At 40.7% G+C, this 22,778-nt stretch overlaps 1 protein-coding gene across 11 annotated transcripts in view; it reads right to left on the bottom strand.

Moving 5' to 3' along the window:
• The window catches only part of MAP7D2 (MAP7 domain containing 2), a 291,288-nt gene that overhangs the window by 50,841 nt on the left and 217,669 nt on the right, over positions 1 to 22,778 (bottom strand). For 6 of the 11 annotated variants that reach the window (XM_082246120.1, XM_082246124.1, XM_082246125.1 and 3 more), the window contains 5 exons: positions 15,365 to 15,490; positions 11,595 to 11,743; positions 9,141 to 9,268; positions 7,734 to 7,963; positions 4,908 to 5,040 (listed from right to left, as the gene is read on the bottom strand). In XM_082246120.1, the coding sequence (XP_082102246.1) occupies positions 4,908 to 5,040; positions 7,734 to 7,963; positions 9,141 to 9,268; positions 11,595 to 11,743; positions 15,365 to 15,490 (766 nt within the window). The remainder of the gene's footprint in view (positions 1 to 4,907; positions 5,041 to 7,733; positions 7,964 to 9,140; positions 9,269 to 11,594; positions 11,744 to 15,364; positions 15,491 to 22,778) is intronic. The other 5 variants (XM_082246127.1, XM_082246129.1, XM_082246121.1 and 2 more) reach the window with 2 other exon arrangements.

Here is a 22,778-nt window from a genome sequence, read left to right as displayed (position 1 = left end):
CGCTCATGGGATGCTCCCGTAGGAAACTGTTTAACAGCATTAAGTAAAATTGGGATATGAATCCTTTATAGGAGTCCACCTCAGACATGTAATTGAATATTGGAGCTGGTGATTGTACGCACGTATCAGGCCCGCCTGGTGTTTTTATCGCATGGTGAAGCTGCATATTAATAGACTAGCATCAAATCAGAGAGTCTAAACCTTTCCTGTAAATCCGGGAAGGAGCAAAATCTGCCATTAGCAAAGATATGTCGCAGATGGGTAACCCTGAGTGTCCACCTCGCACCATAGCTCAACTTCACCAGTCCTGGAAAGTATGCATTGCACCAGATGGGGCTAAATCTCATGAACCCCGCAATCTGTTGCAATTGTCTAGCCTTATACCAGGTTTTTTCCTACTTACTTACTACTTGGTTATTTTGACTGATTCTCTTGGAGTATTTCCTATCGCTACTTCTTTTTTTTATTTATTTTTTTTCTTCTTTTGGGCTGTGGAGAGTTCCTTTTTTGGTCCACTACTTCTACACATGCCATTTTTTCCATACTTTTGTTATTTCAGACTCTTAGTAGTTTTTTTTGCTTTTTCATAGCAACACAGCCGCAACTCACCTTTTTTCATTACTCTGCACTTCGTTTTTATGGTGATATGTGTGGTGCTTTGTGCGGGACTGCGGGGATGACCACCACAGCTCCCGGGGGAGGCGCATGCGATGCCCTGCGCCCACAGAGCCGCACTTTGTTAATGACAGCCATCTTGTAAGTAACCATAGGATTGGATAACCCTTTCCTCCCTCCTCATTCTCATGTATGCGATTTTAGTCGATCAACAGTAACATTTATACTTTTTTACAGAGTTTTTGGCATCCGCTCCTGAAGAGTGGTATTTAGCCATGAAACGCGTAGAGCTACAAGGATGTCATCAATTTTTCTACTATACAGGAATTAATCGCTACTCAATCAATTTAAACGGTTACTTACCTATTGAACGTTTATTGCATTTCTGTGTGATTCAACACATGATATATAGTAGGTCCATGCAGACCGCCTACAGTATGGCAATAATGTAGCAACTTTGGACTGTGTGGCCAATATGAAGTGCCATAGTATAGTCTTTATGCATATTTTGTGTACCTGCAAATGCATCAGACTGACCGATATGTTTGTAATATGCTGTTTATACATGAATTGCTATTTTACATGTTGTACTTTGTCTATTGATGGTATACAGTAATAAAATGTTTTCATTACCCATGTCTCCCAGCGTTCTGGTCTCCACCTCACTCAAAGTCCCAAACCTTTCCTTTTATTCATATACCAGGTTTTTTGCATTAGGGCGTATGTGGGGTACAACTTTTTTGATTTGCAGAAGGCAAGCCCCTCTAATCCACTTTCGATTCTTTCCAACCCAACTGTATGTGTAAATAGTCTAGAGGAGGGGTCCCCCTCTCTCTCTCTTGCTCATCTATCCCATTAGTGGAGTGCATGGAGCATGGGATGTGCTGCATTTGGGAAGCCAAATAATAGAGCCAGGGGTTGGGGGGAACCAGACCTTCAGCATCTTTGGGTCTCTGAAATTGCTCCAAATTCACCCTTGAGTTTTGGGGCAGCCAAAGGAGGGATGTAAAGATGGCATTTGTTTTCCACATTTGTTGATGACCACTGGGGAATTGTGGAGGACATCTAAAAGTTGGGGCATAAGCATCATTTTTATAAGGTTGGAGCGACCAACCAGAGACATTTAGAGTTTTACCCATATCCTAATTCTGTCCCTGAACTTAGATCGTAAAGGGAAAGGGATAGTAAAGGTGTTAAGTTTAGGCCTATTTAGTCTAAGGGCCGAGGTATCACATGAATATCCAGGTATTTTAATGCAGAGGAGATAGGTATATTGGCCGTAACCCAGGAAAGTAAGTCTGGCCCTTCATTCAGAGGCATTAGGGAGGACTTAGACCAGTTCATAAGTAGGCCTGAGTATGCGCCAAATTCAGTTATTACCTCTGTAAGAGAAGATGCGGTATCACCCAACATGAGCATGGTATCGTCTGCATATAACATTATTTTCTCATATTGAAGTTACAAATATTCGCATTGGATTAAGTGCAGCCATGGGCTCAATAGCAAGGGCGAGTAGGAGTGGGGATAAGGGGCAGCCTGGTCTGGTTCCCCTGTGTAGATCAAAACTGGATGAGATCCTACCTGCTTCCCTAATGACCACCTATGGGGCTTGATAAAGTAACTGGACCCAGGAAATGAAACCCTCTCCAAAGCCAAATTTACGCATTACTGTCCACAAGTATGTCCATTCAATGCTATCAAAAACTTTGTGGGCTTCAAGTGACAACAATGCCCTATCTCCAACATTATACCCTGGAGATTGTAAATTAAGGAATAACCTAAATAGGTTTATAGATTTAGATTTTTGGGGCATGAAGCCGGTTTGATCGGCGTGTATAATGGATGCTTTAACCTTGTTTAGCTTAAGAGCCAGGGTTTTTGCAATTATTTTAATGTCACTATGTAAAAGCAAAATGGGTCTATAGGACCCTGGATCCTTCCTGGGCTTAAACAAAAGGATAATAGTAGCTTTAGTCATAGGCTGGGGAAGACATTGATTGGCCCTTGCATCATTGGACACCTGGAGTAACTGGGGTAGTATCTCAGCCCCATAGGTTTTGTACACTTCAATTGGCAACCTGTCCTCCCCCCGATGCATTTGAATTAGGGAACAGACCGGTTGCCACCAGCAGCTCCTCCAGTGTCAGAGGTGCATCTAGCATATTTGGAGACGCAGAGGAGAGACGGCAAAGGGATATTATTTACATAGTGTAACAACTGGAGCATCTTTAAAAGAAGCAAATGGATACTCCTTTCCCTCACAACTGGATAATAAAACAAAAGACTAAATTGAGAGCATAAACAAAACACAGGCAAAAATGTGGCAAGCTATACATTTTAATTCAAAATCCCAGTTACTAGAATAGCTATCATTTTTAACACTAGCTCATTTTTCAATTCCAGTTTGCTGTGTTTGGTAGAAAGCATGTGTGGGCAAAATATTATCAATATCTCCTTATACAAACTATTCATTGATCTATATACATGTGCATCTCAAAAAAATGAGAATATCAAAAAGTTAATTTCAGTAATTCAATTCAAAAAGTGAAACTTGTATATTATAAAGATTCATTACACAGAGAGTGATATATTTCAAGAATTTCTTTCTTTTAATTTTGAGGATTATGGCTTACAGCTAGCGAAAACCCAAAAATCAGTATCTCAGAAAGTTTGAATATTGTGAAAGTTCAATATTCTAGACTCATGGTGTCACACTCCGAATCAGCTAATTACCTCAAAACACCTGTAAAGGTTTCCTGGGCCATTACATGGTCTCTCAGTCTGGTTCAGTAGGTTAGACAATCATGGGGAAGACTGCTGACTTGACAGTTGTCAAGAAGACCGACATTGACACCCTCCACAAAGAGGGCAAGTCACAAAAGGTCAGAAGATGGCTGTTCACAGAATGCTGTATCCAAGCATATTAACAAGAAGTTGAGTGGAAGGAAAAGGTGTGGTAGAAAAAGGTGCACAAGCAACAGGGATAACCGCAGCCTTGGGAGGATTGTAAAGCAAAGGCCATTCAAGAATTTGGGGGAAGATTCAGGAGTGGACAAAAGCTGGTGTCAGTAGTTCAAGAGACACCACACACAGATGTATCCAGGACATGGGCTACAACTGTCGCATTCCTTGTGTCAAGCCTCTCCTAAACCAGAGACAACGTCAGAAGCATCTTACCTGGGCTAAGGAGAAAAAGGACTGGACTGCTGCTCAGTGGTCCAAAGTCCTCTTTTTGAATGAAACTAAATTTGGCATTTCATTTGGAAATCAAGGTCCCAGAGTCTGGAGGACTGTACAGGTTACCAGTTACACAGGTTACCAGTTACACAGGAGGTCCGGAGGAACTATTGCTCTCGCTCTGACGTTTGCAAAAATACCTCACATGTGTGGTGCAATCACCATTTACATATGTGTTCAAAACTAACAAATGTGTTTGCATTCGCACGTAAGCACGGGGGACCAGGGTGCTTTACATTTTTTTTATTATTATTATTTATTTAATAAAAAACTTTATTTTTTACACTTTTATTTTTTAGGATTAACTTTATTGCTTTCACAAGGGATGAACAACATCCCTTGTGACATCATGGCCCGTGACAGGTCCACTTTATAGAGAGATCAAGGGGCCTTTATACCCCAAATCTCTCCTCTGGCCTCCAATGCAGACACAGATCGGTCTGACCAGCTGCTTTCCTGGCCGCTAACAGCAAGGTAAACAAAGAGGCAGAATCGGAAGAGACGACATCCTCTTCGTCTCTCTATGACCCAGGAAACAAACAATGTCAGTTTCTCTCTCTCTGTTCTGTGCAGCTGTTGCTGTATCGCTCCTGGGCTCTGCGCTCAGATGGTAGAGCCGGAGAAAGGCAGTGGTGGAAGGGGGGTGGGACCTCCTTTCGCCACACGCAGAAGTGATCGAGTGGCTTTTTAGCTGCTCAAATAACTTCTGCTAGAAAGGGAACTGCCAGCTGAAAATTTTCATACAGGGATAATCATCCCAGTATGACCACTGACATCCATGGACATCCTACGGGCGCAAGTAGTTAAGCTCAGCTGTAAATAAAGATTTACCAGATCTGCACAGAAAGATTGTGTATTTGTGTGTATAACTATCGATTTTAACTCTGCTGGGTGTGTAATAAAACCTCTGATGTATTAGGAAGGAATTAGCAATCACTGTTTGTGCGCATGCCCATCTACGGTTATCCAAATTATTACAACTTGATATATTCATTTGTAAGCTTATACTATACGTCCTTATTATAGTTTGCCTTTTGAGCATCAACCTGACCCACCTCTCTGCCTCCTCGCGCTCACGTCTTTCTTGCTCTTCTTGTTCTTTCTGGAGTCGTGCCTGACGCCTCTTCTCTGCCAGTATCTTTGAAGCCTCATCAGCATCAGTTGTCCCTGCTGTGATCTTTCCAGAACCTGGAACAGAAAATGAATATAAATTGCAGACAATGTAGAAAGTCCCTCCAAACCCCTGTTGATAGGGAATGTGCTGTTGGGGAAAGTGCAGCAGCAGTTTTTGTAAGGCTGGCGCTGTCCACAGTGCTGAACCGGCTTCTTTAACATTTTTATGAAAATATGTAAAAAGTCACAGAGGCTCCTTATCTACTAGTGTACAAGTATGCAAATAGTAAAAAAAAAAAAAATTTTATTAATTTAGCTTTAATATATCTGCTGATGTACAGAATATCTTGTGTCTGATCTCCTTCAGCCATTCCTCACCAGGAATCTTAAAGTATAACTAAAAGGCAAAACTTTTTTGTCTTTTTTTACTGCTGTCTGTGCCCCCAATTAAGTAGATTCACCCTATTTGTCCTGTTTACCATTATCTTTGTAAGTGAAAGTAAAAGAAAATCCCAAATTTTGGTTTGTCCCCAGAGAAGTAATAGAGGGGAAGACTTCCAATGGGGACACTAGTTTTGGTGACCTGGAGGTCCCCATGGAATTCCGTCAATTTGCATGAACATCTATTCACTTCCTGTTTGGCTATGGGGTAGGAATTTAAGGGAAATATCTACAATGGGACACAAAGGGCGATAAAAAAAAAAAAGTCAGACGGGTTATAACCCTCCCTTACTCTATCCAAAATGAAAAAAAAAAAAGGGTTGCCTACAGTTCTTCTATAATTGGAGAGCAAAGGCTCCCTTTGCACATATAACTGAGCACATGCAATACCTTATATGATGAGTGATGGAACTATTATATTATAGGTACATATACTCACTTAACTCAGGGCTCGACAAACCCCAGGGGCCAGGTCGCATTGGCGACTAAAATTAGCGGCCTGGCACCTGGGCTACACTGCGGCAGGTGTCTTGTCGCCAGACATGCCAAGTCACCCGCAAGTGCCGCGCAATGTCCCGGCTGTCTGTGTCAGCTGTGACAGAACAGAGCCGATGCTTCCTGTATAGTTCAGGCTCCGTCCTGTCACAGGCGGAGTGAAGTCAAATGCACTCCGCCTGTGAGAGGAAAGATACAGGAAGAATCGGCTATGCATGCTTCCTCCAGCGCCGCTCCTCACACTCTCTGCCTGCATTTCCCACCAGCAGTACCCGTCAGCAGTATAACACCGCCAACAGTAACAGTCAGCAGTAAGTAACATGTGCTAGGGGTGCAACTAGCCCCCAGCACATAATTGTAAATATCCCAGCATGTGCACGGTTTCGGACTCCTACCACCATGACAAATTCAAATCACTGAAGTGGTCATGGTGGTTGGAGTGTTCCTTTAATATCTCTCAGAAGAAGTAAACCAAGTACACATGGGTCGAATGCCGGGCAACATTAACCGGTTCAATAAAAACTGGCCGCCATTGGGCCCGTGTGTATGGCAGCCAGTCCGACAGAAGCCGGGCATTAAGCATGCGCAAAAAAACAAACAAACTGGCTCCTTACATTTTTTAGCTGGCTCCTAGATTTCAAGCACATTTGTCAAGCCCTGACTTAACTGTATTATACCAAAAACCCTCCTACTGTTACTTGGCAGGATTATACCTCACTTCTCCACTGGGGTCTGAGTTGTGGAAAATGATGCCTTTGCTCTACCAGTTATTTTGGTAGGGGACACATTGGGGTTGATTTACTAAAACTGGAGAGTGCAATATCTGGTGCAGCTGTGCATGGTAGCCAATCCGCTTCTAACATAAGCTTGTTCAATTAAGCTTTAACAAAAAAAAAAAAAAACCGGAAGGGGATTTGTTTCCATGCAGAGCTGCACCAGATTTTGCACTCTCCAGTTTGAGCAAACTAACCCCAGTGTGTACACCTTTAGGTCTCTTGTGAGAGATCCTAGAACAGTGATGGCGAACCTTTTTGAGCCCAAGTGCCCAAACTGCAACACAAAACCAACATCCATCACCATGCAGCACATCGCCATGTAGTACATGGGGATCACGCATTGAAATACAGCACATCGCACATCTGGTTCCCCCCTCTGCAGCTCAGCACCCCCTATGCTGTGGTAGAACAGTGGTGCCGCAATTGCAATCATTACAGTGTAATTGCCAGCTACAGTAATAAAGATGATTTGTGAAGTTTTCCTGTAACAGAGACCTCTTCCTGGAAGATGTTTGTATTGTTACAGCCAGTCATGCTCCCTCTGCCCACACACATCTCTCCTATCACCATAGCACAGAACAGGGTCACGTGGCGCGGCCCATCACTGGCAGCTCCGGCCTCATCTCTGGGCTTCCCCCCCCCCCCCCAATAGAACAAAGCAGCTGCACTCAGGCAACCCGCAGGCAAACAAACGCCCACTTCTCCTCCCGCGACAGTCGATTGACTGTATATTCCCTGACAGAGGGAGGTGATTGGCTGCCTTTCCTGCCGGTCCGTGAGGTGGCCCTGCAGCATATTCTCCAAAGAGTTGTGAGTCAAAGTGCTGTGTGTAATCCGGAGGAGGCAGGCAGTGCTGGGACAGTGCCGGGACATTGGACGCTTTGTCCCACTAGTGAAGTGTAAGGATCCTTTGTGTGCCCTGAGCTGCTCAGAAGACTATAGCTTGTGTGCCCACAGAGGGTTCTGCATGCCATGGGTTCACAATCATGGTCCTAGAAGTATGCAGCAACTCTAGAGCGTTATAACATATATGTTATAATATAAAATATTACTCACTTTCATTAGCATCTTTCTTCTCACTAGTGGAGAGATTTTTCTCTGGTTTGGATGATTCTGTTTTCACTTCCACATGATGTTCCTCTGTTTCAGGACTTGTTTTGGGTTTCTCAGATCTCTTTTTAGGTGCATCTTGGCTGTTATTTGGGCTAGATCGGGTTTTCATAGGAGATGCTGGGAACGGTTTGTTGTTTTTCACTGGAGACTGTGCATACGACTTTGAAAGTGATCTGCAAATAAAAATATATGTACAAGCAATGAATTCTGCTACAATCCAAACAACAAACATTGTAAATTAGTCGAAAAAACCCCCAAAAAACAAAAACATGCAAGTTTACAGTGATAACCTGGAATTTAATAGAAGCAATAACTAAGATTCTAACATAGCTTTTCTTTTTCTTTTTTTTTTTTAATATAGGTTAGAAACAAAGCATATATTTAACTGCTGTAGGCTCTACCTCCACCCTGGGTACCTTTTTAAACTCCACATCCCTTTAATCAAAACCCATGTTTAACCATGATGCATCCATCTGTTTCATGTCCTGCTCCTTTTTACAGTATTCAGCGGCGATTCTGGGGAAATTATTAAATGTCTAGCACTATTTTCAGCCTATGTTAGCATTTCAATTTTCCAATGTGCTGGAATAAGCCCCCTCTTCATTTTACTCTGCAGATTTTAATAATGGAGATATCACTATACTCCACAGTAACACTCATAACCACAATCTGCATTTTGCCACCCATTAACAAAACGCATGCAGCAGTATTGAACCGATGGTATCCTACAGAGTTCCCTCTGCTTTACACTGCAGACTCTGATTGGAGGAGAAACTGTTACAGTGCTCTTCTCTTTTTTCCTACAAACTCCATTTGATTAGCACTCCACCAGCTTGTCCTAAAGGCAGCAGGGCAATAAGCACCTTTGTAAATGTATAGTGTATATTATATACTTTCATTAAAGCAGCAATATGACCATGTTGAAGCCACACCACAGCTTCATAAATGCCCTTCATCAGGTCTATTTTTTTAACTGGAACAGGAAGTAAAGTCTCTCTTTAATGGAGACATTAATAGTAATGTTTAAAGAGTAGAGTTAGAACCCCTGTCAAATGCTTATTGATGTGTGTCTGCATTGAGAAGGTTTCAAGTAATTTCCTCTCCTGGTGACACCTTGTGTGTTATGGTGTGACAAAGAGGTGAAAGTACAAAAGTGACTTGGCAACTTTTCTTCACTCTATCCAACTTGCCCAGAGTTGGCTTCTCAAGTAGCTGATGACTAAAGTGAATATTCCCATTCATTGAATGTTGTAAGAAGCATTTTTTTCTATTTAAATCTCTAGAAAGGTTTATATAAGGTCTAGCAGAGAAGAACAGAATACATCCATAGTGTTCTATCTGAAATCATACTTTGGTGTTGCTGGAGAAGATGACCTTTTGGACAGGGTTGCAGGGGATTCAGATCTTCTAAGAGGAGAACCCAGGGTACTGGCTTGTACAGGAGTTGTAGCCCGTTTTTCTTTCTTTACCTTTTCAGGCTATAAAATTAGAAAACCAAACTAAATCTGGAGCACTTGGGAAAAGAACAGTTAATCTAAAACCATAAATCCCAAACTGGTCAAGATTACAGTTGAAAATTAACCACGCAATAAAATGTAAAATTACATTTTAGCATAATCACACAGGTTGAACATCTTTTCACAGTAAATATATGGTAATCTCTCACCTGGATAGGGAGTAAAAATCCACAGATGCAGCCGCCTGATCTTCCCTGGATCAGGTGACAGTTGACATGTTTGCTCAGACAGACAGCCATATAATCTTATATGGAGGAAGTAAAAGTGCACTAAAATTTATAACTGTCTAAATTCCAATAAGGAAAATATGGTAAAAGGGCAAAAACAGGAAATGTCTACTAATGAACGATTATGAAGTGAATGTTAGGTCGAAAATAATAAACTATTTCTATATTCTGTTTTTTATGATACTACAATCGGAAAGCCTTAATGATTTACAATTTTTTTTAGCTAAAACATGCTCTAAGCCGAATATAAGGTTCTGCTCTATTTGCTCAGGTGAGAGAGACCATGAAATGCAGATTTTTCCTGAAAACGCAGTACACCATACGGACTAATAAGAAATCACTCTTCTCAGAGTCTAACTCAGACAAGATTAATTTTTACTTGGTTGCTCTTAGCTACTACACTAAGTACTCCTAAAAAAAAAGACCAAAAATGCTCATCGTAGTAAATCTATATTAGGGCATTCAGAAACACCACTTACTGCCGATCAGAATATTCAAGAAAGCACACATGTAGACAGGCTGCTGGCTGAACTACCAATCAAAAACTTCACATAGCCACTATACAGGGACATGTATAAAATTAATTCCTGCCACAAGCCTCCTTTTTATCAATTCAAGAGCATATATCGTGCAAAATGGTGATCACACCTACCCCCCAAAAATAAATAAAACAAAATTATATAGCACACAAAATTATAAACCTGGGTAACTCATCAATTACTCGGACCTGGCCTACAACTTTAAAATAAAACTTTATAAAACATAGTTCTTAAACCCAACCTTACTCTTCATCTTAGTACAAACCATAAACTAAACATTTAAAATTGACCAAATTTCTAAACCCAAGATAAAGCAAATAGATTCATTAAGCCCTTTGGTCCTTGCTTTGATTACATTTGATAAAAAGACCAGATGTGAGAAGAGTCAGATGAGCTGACAAAACTGTAATCTAATAATTCTATACATGAGCTGGTTGGGTGAGTCACAGATAACAGGGCATGGTACTGACTGGCTGTCAACTCACTATGAAAATCAGATGGTGGAAATAGTGGTAAACCTTGTTGCCATGCTCATGAAAACAGCAAATAGGCATGCCTAACCTCATAGCATAGCCATTATAAAAGAATCACACAATTAAGACAACACCCTGAACCATTTCCACTGATCTGCCCGAACTGAACATATTACAGATATTGGCAGACAATTGAAATCAGGCTTGAAGTCAAGAAACCATATTTTTATACCATATATGATAAAATAAATTAAAGTATAAATTTAAGAGGAGACCATGTCTGTTAATTTTCAGTGGATAAAATAATTTAAAAAATTATTTTACCTGCAATAATTTTCTCTAGGTACCATTATGCTATAAAGCATGAGTGTCCAACCTTTTGGCTTCTCTGGGCCACATTGAGTGTCGAGAAATTTTCTCGGGCCGCATCTAAAATATGTTCTATAGTTAAGGTATATAAGTAATAAAATGCAGCTGCTCCCTTCCCGCGCCGCCACGCCCCTCACACTAATTTTACACAACTAGAGGATGATCAAATGAAATGGAATCAGTATACAGAGGTTTACTTCTTCTGAGCGATAATAAAGGAACACTCTAACCACCATGACCACTTCAGTGATTTGAAGTGGTCATGGTGTTAGGAGTCAGAAACACTGCACATGCTCCGCTCCCCCCCCCCTCCCCTTCCCTCTGAGGCAGCCTCTGCCTACCGTTAGTTGGCAGCTGATGTGGCCGTGCCCCCGACCGGACTTCCTTCCTCCCCAGCAAAAAAAAAATTGTCAGGGGGCAGTGGGCCGCATTGCCTGAGGTACCGGGCCGCAGGTTGGACATGCCTGCTATATAGCTTTAGGTGATGCATTTATTTTCAGCTGGAAAAGCAGCTGGGATGTTCACAAGTACACATAGCACTTCTGCTGTGGCCCAAACAAGACAACTGGACAAGCTGCGACAGCGTGTTGAAAAGTAATGTTTGAACTTGCAGTGTTCTGACATATAGAAGTTAGATGTTTCAGGGTGAAATGAAAGTAGCAAATAGAAAATGGTTCACCTGTGACTCTGGGGTAGTTGGTGTCTTTGCTCCATCTGTTGCGCTAGGGGATGGCAGGGTCTTCTTCCGCTCAGTACTCCGTGAAGGGGAAGACTTGTAGGGAGATTTAAGAGGACTAGCAGGGGCTACACGAGGACACACATGATAGACTAAAGAGTTACAGTGTAAAGGCAAGGAACACAAGATGGTAAAGTGGGAAAATTACAGCAGAAGAAGAAAGGGGAAATACAAGAATATGTTAAATTCCTATACCGTATAACATAGGGTCACTATCCACCAGAAGAAGGTCCTACAGACAAATAACTTTTAGAAACATATGTATATTGCATATTTTACTAGTAAACCTATGCTTCCATGATACTGATTTTGGATGCAAATAAAGTAACCTAACAGCTTTTACTAACAGAACGCCAGAAGGACAAAAAAAGGAAATAATGTACAGCAATTACGGATGGACAATGTTAAGTTTTCTTTCTTTTAATTCATAAAATGTCCTCAGCACTGCATACTAATACAACTGAAAATAATACTTGAGATGCTTTTTTCTGGACACTTAAAATTAAATCTAACTACATCTCCCAAAGAGCCATTTTTGAGGACTCCTAGACGCAATTTTTTTCTGCATGGATTGCTTAATAGTAGGCACGGAAAAGCTAAAGGGCCAGTAAACCCAGCTAACCAAAAATCTAATAAAAAAAATATGGTAATTTAAGATCTGATTGTAAGGGGAAATATTTTCCAACACTCCAATAAATTTCTGCCATTAACCCAGTTTTAAGCTATACTTCGTAAGACAGTGTTACCATGATCTGAATAAAGCAATCAATCAGGAAAAGAAAAAAAAACAATATACAATAAAATATATAGTTAAGGAACAAAGGTACATTTTGATTGGTTGTTCTGCATTACTGCACTTGTTTCTTGACTAAATAAACCTAAATGTTAAATACCTTGCTGGTATATTGCTACTTTTACAAACAAATTACAATTTTGTATGAAATTTAATTTTCATGCTGGGAAAGAAATGATTAGTTCTACTGGCCCTTTTAGAAATGTTAATAAATATATGAATAAGTTACAACAAATAATGAAAATGATGGGTTGGAAAGTGAAATGAAAGCAATAAATGGGAAAATTGAATAAATCAACTGCATATGTAGCTTACCCTCCATCTTAAAGTGGATCTGAACTCAAAAAGCAAAGATTTGGTATGTTAGGGACTATTTGGGAAGGTTAATTAGGGATGAAAAAATAAAATAAAAAAAAGACTGTTGTAAAAACGTGGCACTCCTAAGTTATGCCATTAAATTAAACACAAGCCCTTCTCCTTTCCCACTGATCTTCAACTTCCTCTGACAATGATAAGAAGTTGACCTATAGAATCTAAGGAAATTCTCGGTTACCCTGACAGGAGACTCTGGAAGACAAGACAGAGAAGCAGGGTGCTTTGGAACAGTGTGTTTGAGAAACTGGAATGCAGAAAGAGTAATAGTTACAAAATCATCCTACTTCTGTCAAACACACTGTGCAGTAATCTTTTAATTAAAATCATTAAACAAATTAATGTCAAGTTTAGTCTTAATTGAATTTATGTTTTATAATCAGTTGTATATTGTCACCTAAAATAGGTCATACAAAGAGGTATGATTTTACGAAGGAACACAGTTAGGATTTATGAAACTTGGCATTTTGTTCTGGAAGGACATATGGAGAAAAAGGTAACCTCAGGGATAAAAGACGTGCCACAGGACTACTCAACCAGAAAGGATTAATAAGCTCCTAAGATTAATAAGTATCCTCCCAGGGTGCAGAATGACTTCACGTGTGCGGCCCCACCCAACATGTGTCTCTATAACAAGCGTCAAGGGAACAGAGCTGACTGTTACCCTGACGCTCGCCCTGATGGAGAAACGCGTTGGAAAGGGATGCACACGTGATGTCATTACGCACACCGGGAGGATACTCCGGTGGTGTGTGTGCTATGCCATTCATGATCATGTGGTTTTTGCCTGAAGCTTGATGTAAGTGTACTTCCCTATTTTAGTAAACCATTTGCCATACATATTGCACTATGTTGGTCCCTTCTATACTTTATTTTATATGGAGCATGTGCATCAGAGACTGCAGGGTTGGCCATTTTTGAGACCAGAGCACAAGTTGGTGCAGAGCAGCAAGGCGCTTAATGTGTAGAATCTATCTCTGTGTGGAATCTATCCATTAGGTAGGGAGCTTATTAACCCTTTCTGGTGGAGTGGTCCTGTGGCATGCAATTTATCCCCGGTGGTACCTTTTTCTCCATATGTCCATCCAGAAGCTGATCACTTTGTTGGGAAACTGAATTTTCATTCATTGGGACTTTTCATTTATACGCACCATAATTATTATAAATTGTGTATATTTATGTATTTTTGAAAAGCACTTTATTTCTGAAAAGCTCTTTATGAATTAGTTAAAATTTGATGCATTTATGAATTACTTTTATTATTTTATTATTTATATCTATTTATTGAGGTTTTTGCATTAAAAGGGACAGTGCAACTTTTATTGTTTAGTTGTTCACTATACATTGTTCATTTAGTGAAGTCTGGCTACTTTAAAATTTGATATTTGTAATAGTTGTGTGGTTTTAGGCAAGTTGATTCACATTCTTGTGCTTTGAATTTCCCTTGGATTCCTTTCTAAAAGAGTTTAGCCTAACTACTGTTGCCATTCAGATCTTCGTGACTGTAGTCTAAAGCTGCCCATAGCTTAACCTAGCTGAAAAAAAAAAAACGAACAGATTCCCCCATCCACACAAGAAAAGTGCATTGTGGAATCCTTCCAGCTGTGCCATTGTAGTGACTCCCTCGACTGGCTGCATCTGATAATGAACAAAATTAGATCATGAGACAGACTTGTGTAGAGCGGAAATGGCAGGAGACAATCAAAATGTATCCAGTACCTGCTGAATCAGCCAAATTTTGATCCAGCTATGGCAAGGAATCTTGTGGCAGAAGCAAGACTCCTTTAATTATGGCCTTGTGTGAGAAGCAATCATACAATCGCTTAGCCATTGTGCCAATGGAAACTAAAAATCATATGAACAGTTAATGGCAATGCTAAGTAGATTGGTGAAGCTAGTTTTTAAGCCCAATGCACTTCAAGACCATAAGCGTTAGCATGCCATGGTTTTGGGGTTTCTCAAGACACACTTTTTTGCCTGTACAAGTTGGCAGATAAATCTATATAGGAAATGAATGCCTTGCTCAAAACACTGTTAAAGTGTATATAAACCCTCTCAAACTTAACTTATTTGGTCCCTTTTAGTCTGTTAAATATATAATTAAAAGTGTTTTGATATATCTGCCTAAGGAGTCCAAAAAATACTTGCTGATCTTGCCAGAAATTGTGTCCATTAAGAAATTCCAGTGTTCTCTGCCTATGCTGACTGTTCTTAATTACATTGTTCTCTGAGAACTACAGAACCACAACCTCCTAAGTTATTGACAATAAAAGAGGGGCGGGGCTTCATAGTCGTTTCAGGTTTCTGCTCTCCTAAAACAGAAGGGAGAGTGTGTTGTCATTGTAGGACTGAAATTGGCAAATTCACTAGGTGAAAAAGTAAAAAAAGAAAAATAATGCAGCCACCACCATGGTTGATGCGCTTTAAGGAGTAACGAGACTGAATGTTTGGAATGACCTAGAGAGCATACATGTCTCCCACATTTACTTTAAAGGTTATGATCTCATGGCTGTTCACCTAATCACTTCAATTTTCTTTCGCACATTACCTGACATGGAATGACATGACTCGTTTAGCACGGCTGCACTCCTGCTCCTGGATAAGGAAGAGTGCGTTGGAGTCAGCAGTCGAGTAACAATGAAATTTTCCATGGGACTAAGATACAAACGATGGGCTGAAGGATGGAAGCAAATGAACGTTAAAAACGAAAAAAAAAGAAAACAAAGCAAAAACAAAAAAAATGAAATGAGACAATGGCAAACAAAATCAACTGATGAAAATAAACAGAAAAGAAGGATGATCTATACATATAAATGAAAGGGCAATCAATTTCAGTAATGCTATGTGTTAGTTGGCTACATTTTCAAAATTCAATTTTACAAATAAATTTACTTCCTATATGAAGGACAAGTGCTCCAACTAATGTACCTAGGGGATATGCAATGGGGAAAAAAATCATTTGATCCCCTGCAGATTTTGTAAGTTTGCCACTTACAACAAAATGAAGGGTCTACATTTTTTAGAATAGGTGTATTTTAAATCAGAGACAGAATATCAACCAAAAATCCTGTAAAAAAACACATGAAAAAAATGTTATAAATTGAATTGCAGTTCAGAGTAAAAGTAGTATTTGATCTCCAAGCAAAACATGATTGCGGAGAAACCCTTGGTGGCAAGCACAGAGGTAAAATGTTTCTTGTAGTTGGTTACCAGGTTTACACACATCTCAGGAGGGAGATTTTGGTCCACTCTTCTTTACAGATCTTCTCTAGGTCCTTAAGGTTTCTTGGCTGTCGCTTGCCAACTTGAAATTTCAGCTCCCTCCATAAATTTTCTATAGAATTAAGGTCTGGAGACTGGCTAGGCCACTCCCAGACTTTAGTGTGCTTCTTCTTGAGCCACTTTGTTGCTTTGGCGGTATGTTTTCGGTCATTGTCATGCTGGAAGACCCATCCATGACCCATCCACGACCCATCTTCAGGGTTCTAGCTGAGACAAGAAGGCTCTCATCCAAGATTTTACAATACATGGCCCCTCAATGCAGCAAAGTCGGCCTGTACCTTTAGCAGAGAAACGGCCCCAAAGCATATTGTTTCCACCTCCATGCTTGACTGTAGGGATGGTGCTCTTGGGGTCATAGTCAGCATTTTTCTTCCTCCAAACATGGTGAGTCCAGTTAATGTCAAAGAGCTCAATTCTGGTCTCATCTGATCACATCACTTTCTCCCAATCCTTTTCTGAACCATTTAGATGTTCATTGGCAAACTTCAGACGAGCCTTTAGATGTGCCTTCTTGAGGGGGACCTTGCGGGCGCTGCAGGATTTCAGTCCATGGCAGAGAATTGTGTTACCAATGGTTTTTTTGGGGACTGTGGTCCTAACTGTAAAAAATCAAAATGTGATGCGCCACATGTGCACAAAATAGATAGGTGATCTCATGAAAACAATATGATAGGTGATCTCATGAAAACAATATAGTGTCCATATAAATAGGTGCTACAAAATAGTGAATGATGTATCCAAGTGTCCAAAGGTAAAGCCTCAATCCCGTGAGAGTTGATAAGGAAACACCAGGTGTGTCAAATCCCTTCACCAGTAAAATTGGCCTCTCACCTTAACATCAGACCCAAACGGGCCAGCATAAGCATATAAGGGGATAAAAGACTCCACAGATGACTCTCCAGCCTTCACCTCCGGAGGTCGCCGGGACATAAAATAAAGATACAAGGCAGAAATCTAGTGCTCTCTGTTTGTATATGATTTCTAGATTTCTGCCTTGTATCTTTATTTTATGTCCTGGCGACCTCCGGAGGTGAAGGCTGGAGAGTCATCTGTGGAGTCTTTTATCCCCTTATATGCTTATGCTGGCCCGTTTGGGTCTGATGTTAAGGTGAGAGGCCAATTTTACTGGTGAAGGGATTTGACACACCTGGTGTTTCCTTATCAACTCTCACGGGATTGAGGCTTTACCTTTGGACACTTGGATACATCATTCACTATTTTGTAGCACCTATTTATATGGACACTATATTGTTTTCATGAGATCACCTATCATATTGTTTTCATGAGATCACCTATTTTGTGCACATCTGGCGCATCACGTTTTGATTTTTTAGGCTTTTGATTGCGAGGTGTGGACACGATTAGTGTATGCAGCCGGATTTATTTGTTTATTTATGCACATTGATTTGTTGGATATTGTATTTACACGCACATTTATTTATCACCTGGCTTTGCGCTGATAGTTTTTTCACTGCATTTATGTGGTCCTAACTGCCTTGAGATCATTCACAAGCTCCTCTCAAGTAGTTCTGGGCTGATCCATCACTTTTCTCATGATCATCCTTTCTCCATGAGGCAAAATCCTGCCTGGAGCTCCAGACCAAGGGAGATTGATGGTTATTTTGTATTTCTTCCATTTGCGAAAAATCGATCCAACAGTTGTCTCCTTCTCACTGAGCTTTTTGCTGACGATCTTGTAGCCCATTTCAACCTTGTGCAGGTCTACAATCTTGTTCCGGACATCCTTTGACAGCTCTTTGGTCTTGCCCATGACTGTGATGTTTGAATAGAAGAGATTCTGTGGACAGGTGTCTTTTATACACATAAGTTGTCGTTAGGAGCACCTTCTTAAATTGGCAGGACTAATCTGTGCACCTGTAGCCAGTCTGTGGGAGCCAGAATTATTGTTGGTTGGTAGGGGATCAAATACTTATTTTACTCACTGAACTCTAACACAATTCATAACATTTGTATCATGTGATTTTTCAGGATTTTTGGTTAATATTTTGTCTCTATCATTTAAAAAACATCCTATGATAAAAATTATAGACCCTTTTTTCCTTTGTAAGTGGGCACACTTACAAAATCTGCAGGGGATCAAAAAATAATTTTCCCAACTGTATATTCATTAGTTAAAGCGCTTAGCCTTCACCTTACATACCTGCCATACCGCCGGTTCACAGTACATAATTAAAGAAACCTATCCTAGGGGAAACCATGGAGGCTGCCATTGCGGATTTCACATCCTGCAAAAGTAATAAATTCCCAAATTTTAGGTCGTCAGGACAGGAATAGATGGGAAATCACTAGTTCTGGTGACAACCAGGTATTTCCCTTACTTTAGAGGGATTTCTTCTCTCTTCCTGTCATGGCTAGTGGACAGGAAGTGAAGGGAAACTCGCCAGTACGGCATATATTGCAAAAAAAAAAGAAAAAGTTGATGTATTCTTTTTTTCTCAAATACAGGGTGCACTAGGAGTAGGGATTCTGTATCCATAGATTTCTGTAATATACAATAATGGCTATACAGGAGACCATCACTTTTACAGTGAAATAATACTTTCAGTATGGCTGCAATTCATAGCACAGCAGATCTTTAATCGGTCTAGAAAAATGCACTGCAGTTTTGGCTCCTGTGCAAGCTGTCTGAGTCCAACATTCATTCCAGTCTGCTGCACAGCACCAAACAACAATAAGCACTTTGACACACCTAAGTAAGGGAGACGTGTCTACTCTGTACTGCAAGGTCACCTGTCTCGTGCCAAAGATACTTACGCTACAAAAACAGAAGCCAATTTAGTATTTCTTTGAATTTAGGTCTGGTACTCTACTTGTTCCGAGTAAAGAGGAATGCTATTTAGCACAAAGAGAATGTAGATCATTTATTAAACTGATATCTAAGGCAGAAAATCAATTTGGAAAATATGGTATATGCTTAATGAAAATATTTCAATTTGACTTATTCATTACAATTGCCCTGATAGCTGGAAGCACATTTTCTGACATTCTGGAGAAATGTCAGTATTTACAGAGCTGACCTTACAACTTCATGGAGCACTCTAGAGCTGCCCATAGAGGACTCATTTTTTTCCAACCTGGGAGTTTGAAAAAGAAAAAAAAAAAAAAAGGGACAACTCCTCAATTACCCCATCCATGGTAGATGGGAGCATCCCCCTCACTGAGCTATTTTATTCTAACAATGGGGAGATTTCCCCACCATCAAAATACACGGAGCGGTGGTGCTGGCTATAGCCTGCAGTGATTGAGCGAGGAAAACCCATCAGAGTGGTTGTAGAGAAGTAAATCAGTAGATCACCTCCTCTAAAAACTCCCTGCCCATACATGGAACAAAAAGCTGTAAAATAAGCCAATTGTACTTACATGCCAGATCCCAAATATAGTCCCTCTATTGTTAGCCATAGGCAGGCCATATATGGAGTGAATTTCTTTCCTTCAACTGCAGGTTCCCATTCAATTCCCCCATCAACACAGACCGTGATGACAGGGAAATTCCTCCCACCAAGCCAATGTATTCTCCTGGCGAGGTGGGGTGGGGAAAGCCATCCTCGCAGTGGCGTAGCGTGGGTTGTCAGCGCCCGGGGCAAGGCAAGTAATTTGCGCCCCAAAACCTGCGGACTTTTAGCACTCCCCGAGTCCCTTCCTACAATAGTACTGACCAGCCTGATTCCTATACTGACCTACCTGTCCACTACGCTAACCTACCTGATTCCTATACTGGCCACTACACTGACCTCTAAACTGACCTACCTGTCCACGGCCCTGACCCTTACACTGACCTACCTGATTTCTACCTGACCACTACACTGCCCACTACACTACACTGCCCAATACACTGTCCATTACACTACACTGCCCACTGCACTACACTGTCCACTACCCACTGCACTGCACTACACACTACACTGTCCATTACACTACACTGCCCACTGCACTACACTGTCCACTGCACTACACTACACACTGCACTACTTTATACATAGTCAGGGCTCTCCACTCCAGTCCAGGCTGCTCCCCTCCCCCTCCTCTTCCCTCCATTCCTGCCAGTCTGCAGTCAGTGTTCTCCAGTCCAGGCTGCTCCCACCCCCCAGATGCCTGGTGTATCACTCCAGAAACAACGGTCTCACCTCACCTCTCACAACGGCTGGATGAGTGTCACGACAACAGGGAAAGATAGATAGATGAATGATTACTGACTCTGTGACAGTGCCAGGCTGCTGACTCGCTGAGCTGACTGAGCTCTTCTGAACATGCAGCCGATTGTGAGGAGAGGCGGCACAGGCGGGGATTGGCTTGTAACATTTCCACATGCGCCGCACCCCACCCTATGCCAATGGACAGGTGAGGCACAGTCCAGCTCCGCCATTTTCATCCATAGGGCGCCCCCTGGACATCTCCCAGCCTAAAGATGGCGGCAACCGCAGACAGTGTGTGATACTGTGTATAATGTCAGACAGAGTGACACTGCTTGATGCGCCCCCCCAGATGTTGCACCCGGAGCGGCCGCCCCCCCCCCCTGCACCCCCCACGGTACGCCACTGCATCCTCGTCAGTAAGACCGTAATCAACTTGGGTACATTCAGCCTGTCCATACATGGGTCGAATTGTCTATGGAGGGCTTAGCCAGTGCAATATGCACTCATAACATACAAAGCAACTAGACCGTATGCAACTGCATGTAGACTTTTTATAGTCAGATCCATCAATTGCTGAACATCCGTGATGGGTTATCACACTTTTTACATCATCATTGTTTTTTATGCTGATAATTAGGAGAATCCACTCCAAGGTAATACTTCTATAACTAGAGTCTGGTAGTATAGGTTTCCCGCTGGTGTCTGGTATATCTTGGGGCAGCAGCGAAATTGTCCTAATCTTGGTTTTCACTTTTTGCCCTCTCCCACTACAACAGGAGTGTTCACATTCCTATGCTAGCACCCTCAAATAAATTAATTCAAAATATAACAAGGTGAGCCTTTAACTGCAGTTGCACCGGTCCATATCCAAGATCTCATCACTGGAGTCTCTTAGAAAATTAAACTGTGATTTTACTTTACCCTTAAATAAATAAATTATGACTATACACTAAATGGTGTTTAGCAATATTATTTTTATTACATATATGGCTATTCTTTAGAGAACTGCCTCTAACGCCTGTTTCTTTATTATCTAGTGCTAAAGTCCACACAGTCGGCATGCCCTTATACAAGAAAACTTACATGTACACAGCTTACATGTTTATAAGGCAGTAATCGAGACAAAATTACTATGTATAGGAAACACATACAGCAAGGGTAGATGTCTTGTCATTTTTTCATGACCTACAAAAGGGTCAATAGTTCGATTATCAATAGAATATGCTATATATAAAAAAGGGCCATATACTGGGTCTCTGCTTCCAACACATTGCTAAAATTTTGGTATAAACTGCACAAAGAATTCTAACTATGTCAGAGTGCCACCTAGTGACAGAACTTTGAACAACATCTTGAATCAAACCTCACAAGTTAAACTACACTACCAGTTTCTTTATTCTCCAAAAATAATCAATACGCATTTACTACTTAATGGCCCTCTAATCTATTTTTCATGAAGCTGGTCCTTACTGTGCTTTCTGATTCTTTGTAATACCTTCTGATTTCCCAAAACACTTTTTCTGCGCTTTTGCACTTTGTTTGGAACGAGCAGTACACAATAGTTGCAGTCTATGCACACGACAAATTCGATAATCCATAGTTCCTAGCCCATATTGGAAGCAAGCAATAGAGGTTGGTTACGTTCCCATGTTCTTACATACAGTGGGGCCATGGGGAGCCAACATAGCCTCCCTCTAACAGTTAGATCACACCAGCTCAAAAGAAAAAAAGGAATTTGGAGGAGGCTGAGAACAATAGAATACGCTTTTGTGAGTTAATACTTTTTAAAAAAGGATTTTTCTTTTTAAATCAGAGTTTAGGGTCACTTTAATGCTGTTATGTTGTATAGAATTGGGAGTGGTTAGAACCCCTGTTAAGCTTTTATTGCTGTCTGTTTTTCCTTTAGGGAGATTCGCCCTCTTTTACTCCTTGAGACCACTGACACCAGAACAGAAAATAAACTCCAACATTTACAGCTGTAAGTTCAACAGGAGGTAAAGGGAAAACTTATTCTAGAGACACCTGTTATGAAAGATATGGTAAATCACCCGCGGCAAGAAATAAACTGTGAATAAGTAAACTAAAAAAAACTTAAAATGTGACCAATTTATTTTAAGTTTTTATTTTTTTAAAAGCAGCTGCTGTGGCCCAACCTGCTAAAGCCAAATGGTAATCAAAAGATATGGGAAAGATATCACTCTGACCTCTCCCGCAACACATCGCTTGCTAAATATAAAAGTATTCTCAATAATCTGAATGTAGATGACTCCTCACACATGGGGACTGAAATATAGGTAGCAAACAAATACTAGTGAAAGTGCAGTGCTGTAAACAAAGAAAGGGTTAAGTCAAGAAAAATATTCCAAAGGACTTGCAAACACCTCTGAATAATGTGCTACAATATAAATAAAATACAAGAACTATATTATAAATTATTATTATTACAAAAAAGAGATTTACATACAAAGTGTGAATGAATCTATACAGTCAATAACGGCACAGTGGTGTAATGGTTAGCACCTAGCA

Source organism: Pelophylax lessonae, assembly GCF_965119305.1.
Source record: "Pelophylax lessonae genome assembly, chromosome: 2".
NCBI lineage: Eukaryota > Metazoa > Chordata > Amphibia > Anura > Ranidae > Pelophylax > Pelophylax lessonae.
This window is presented reverse-complemented; position numbering and strand designations above follow the sequence as displayed.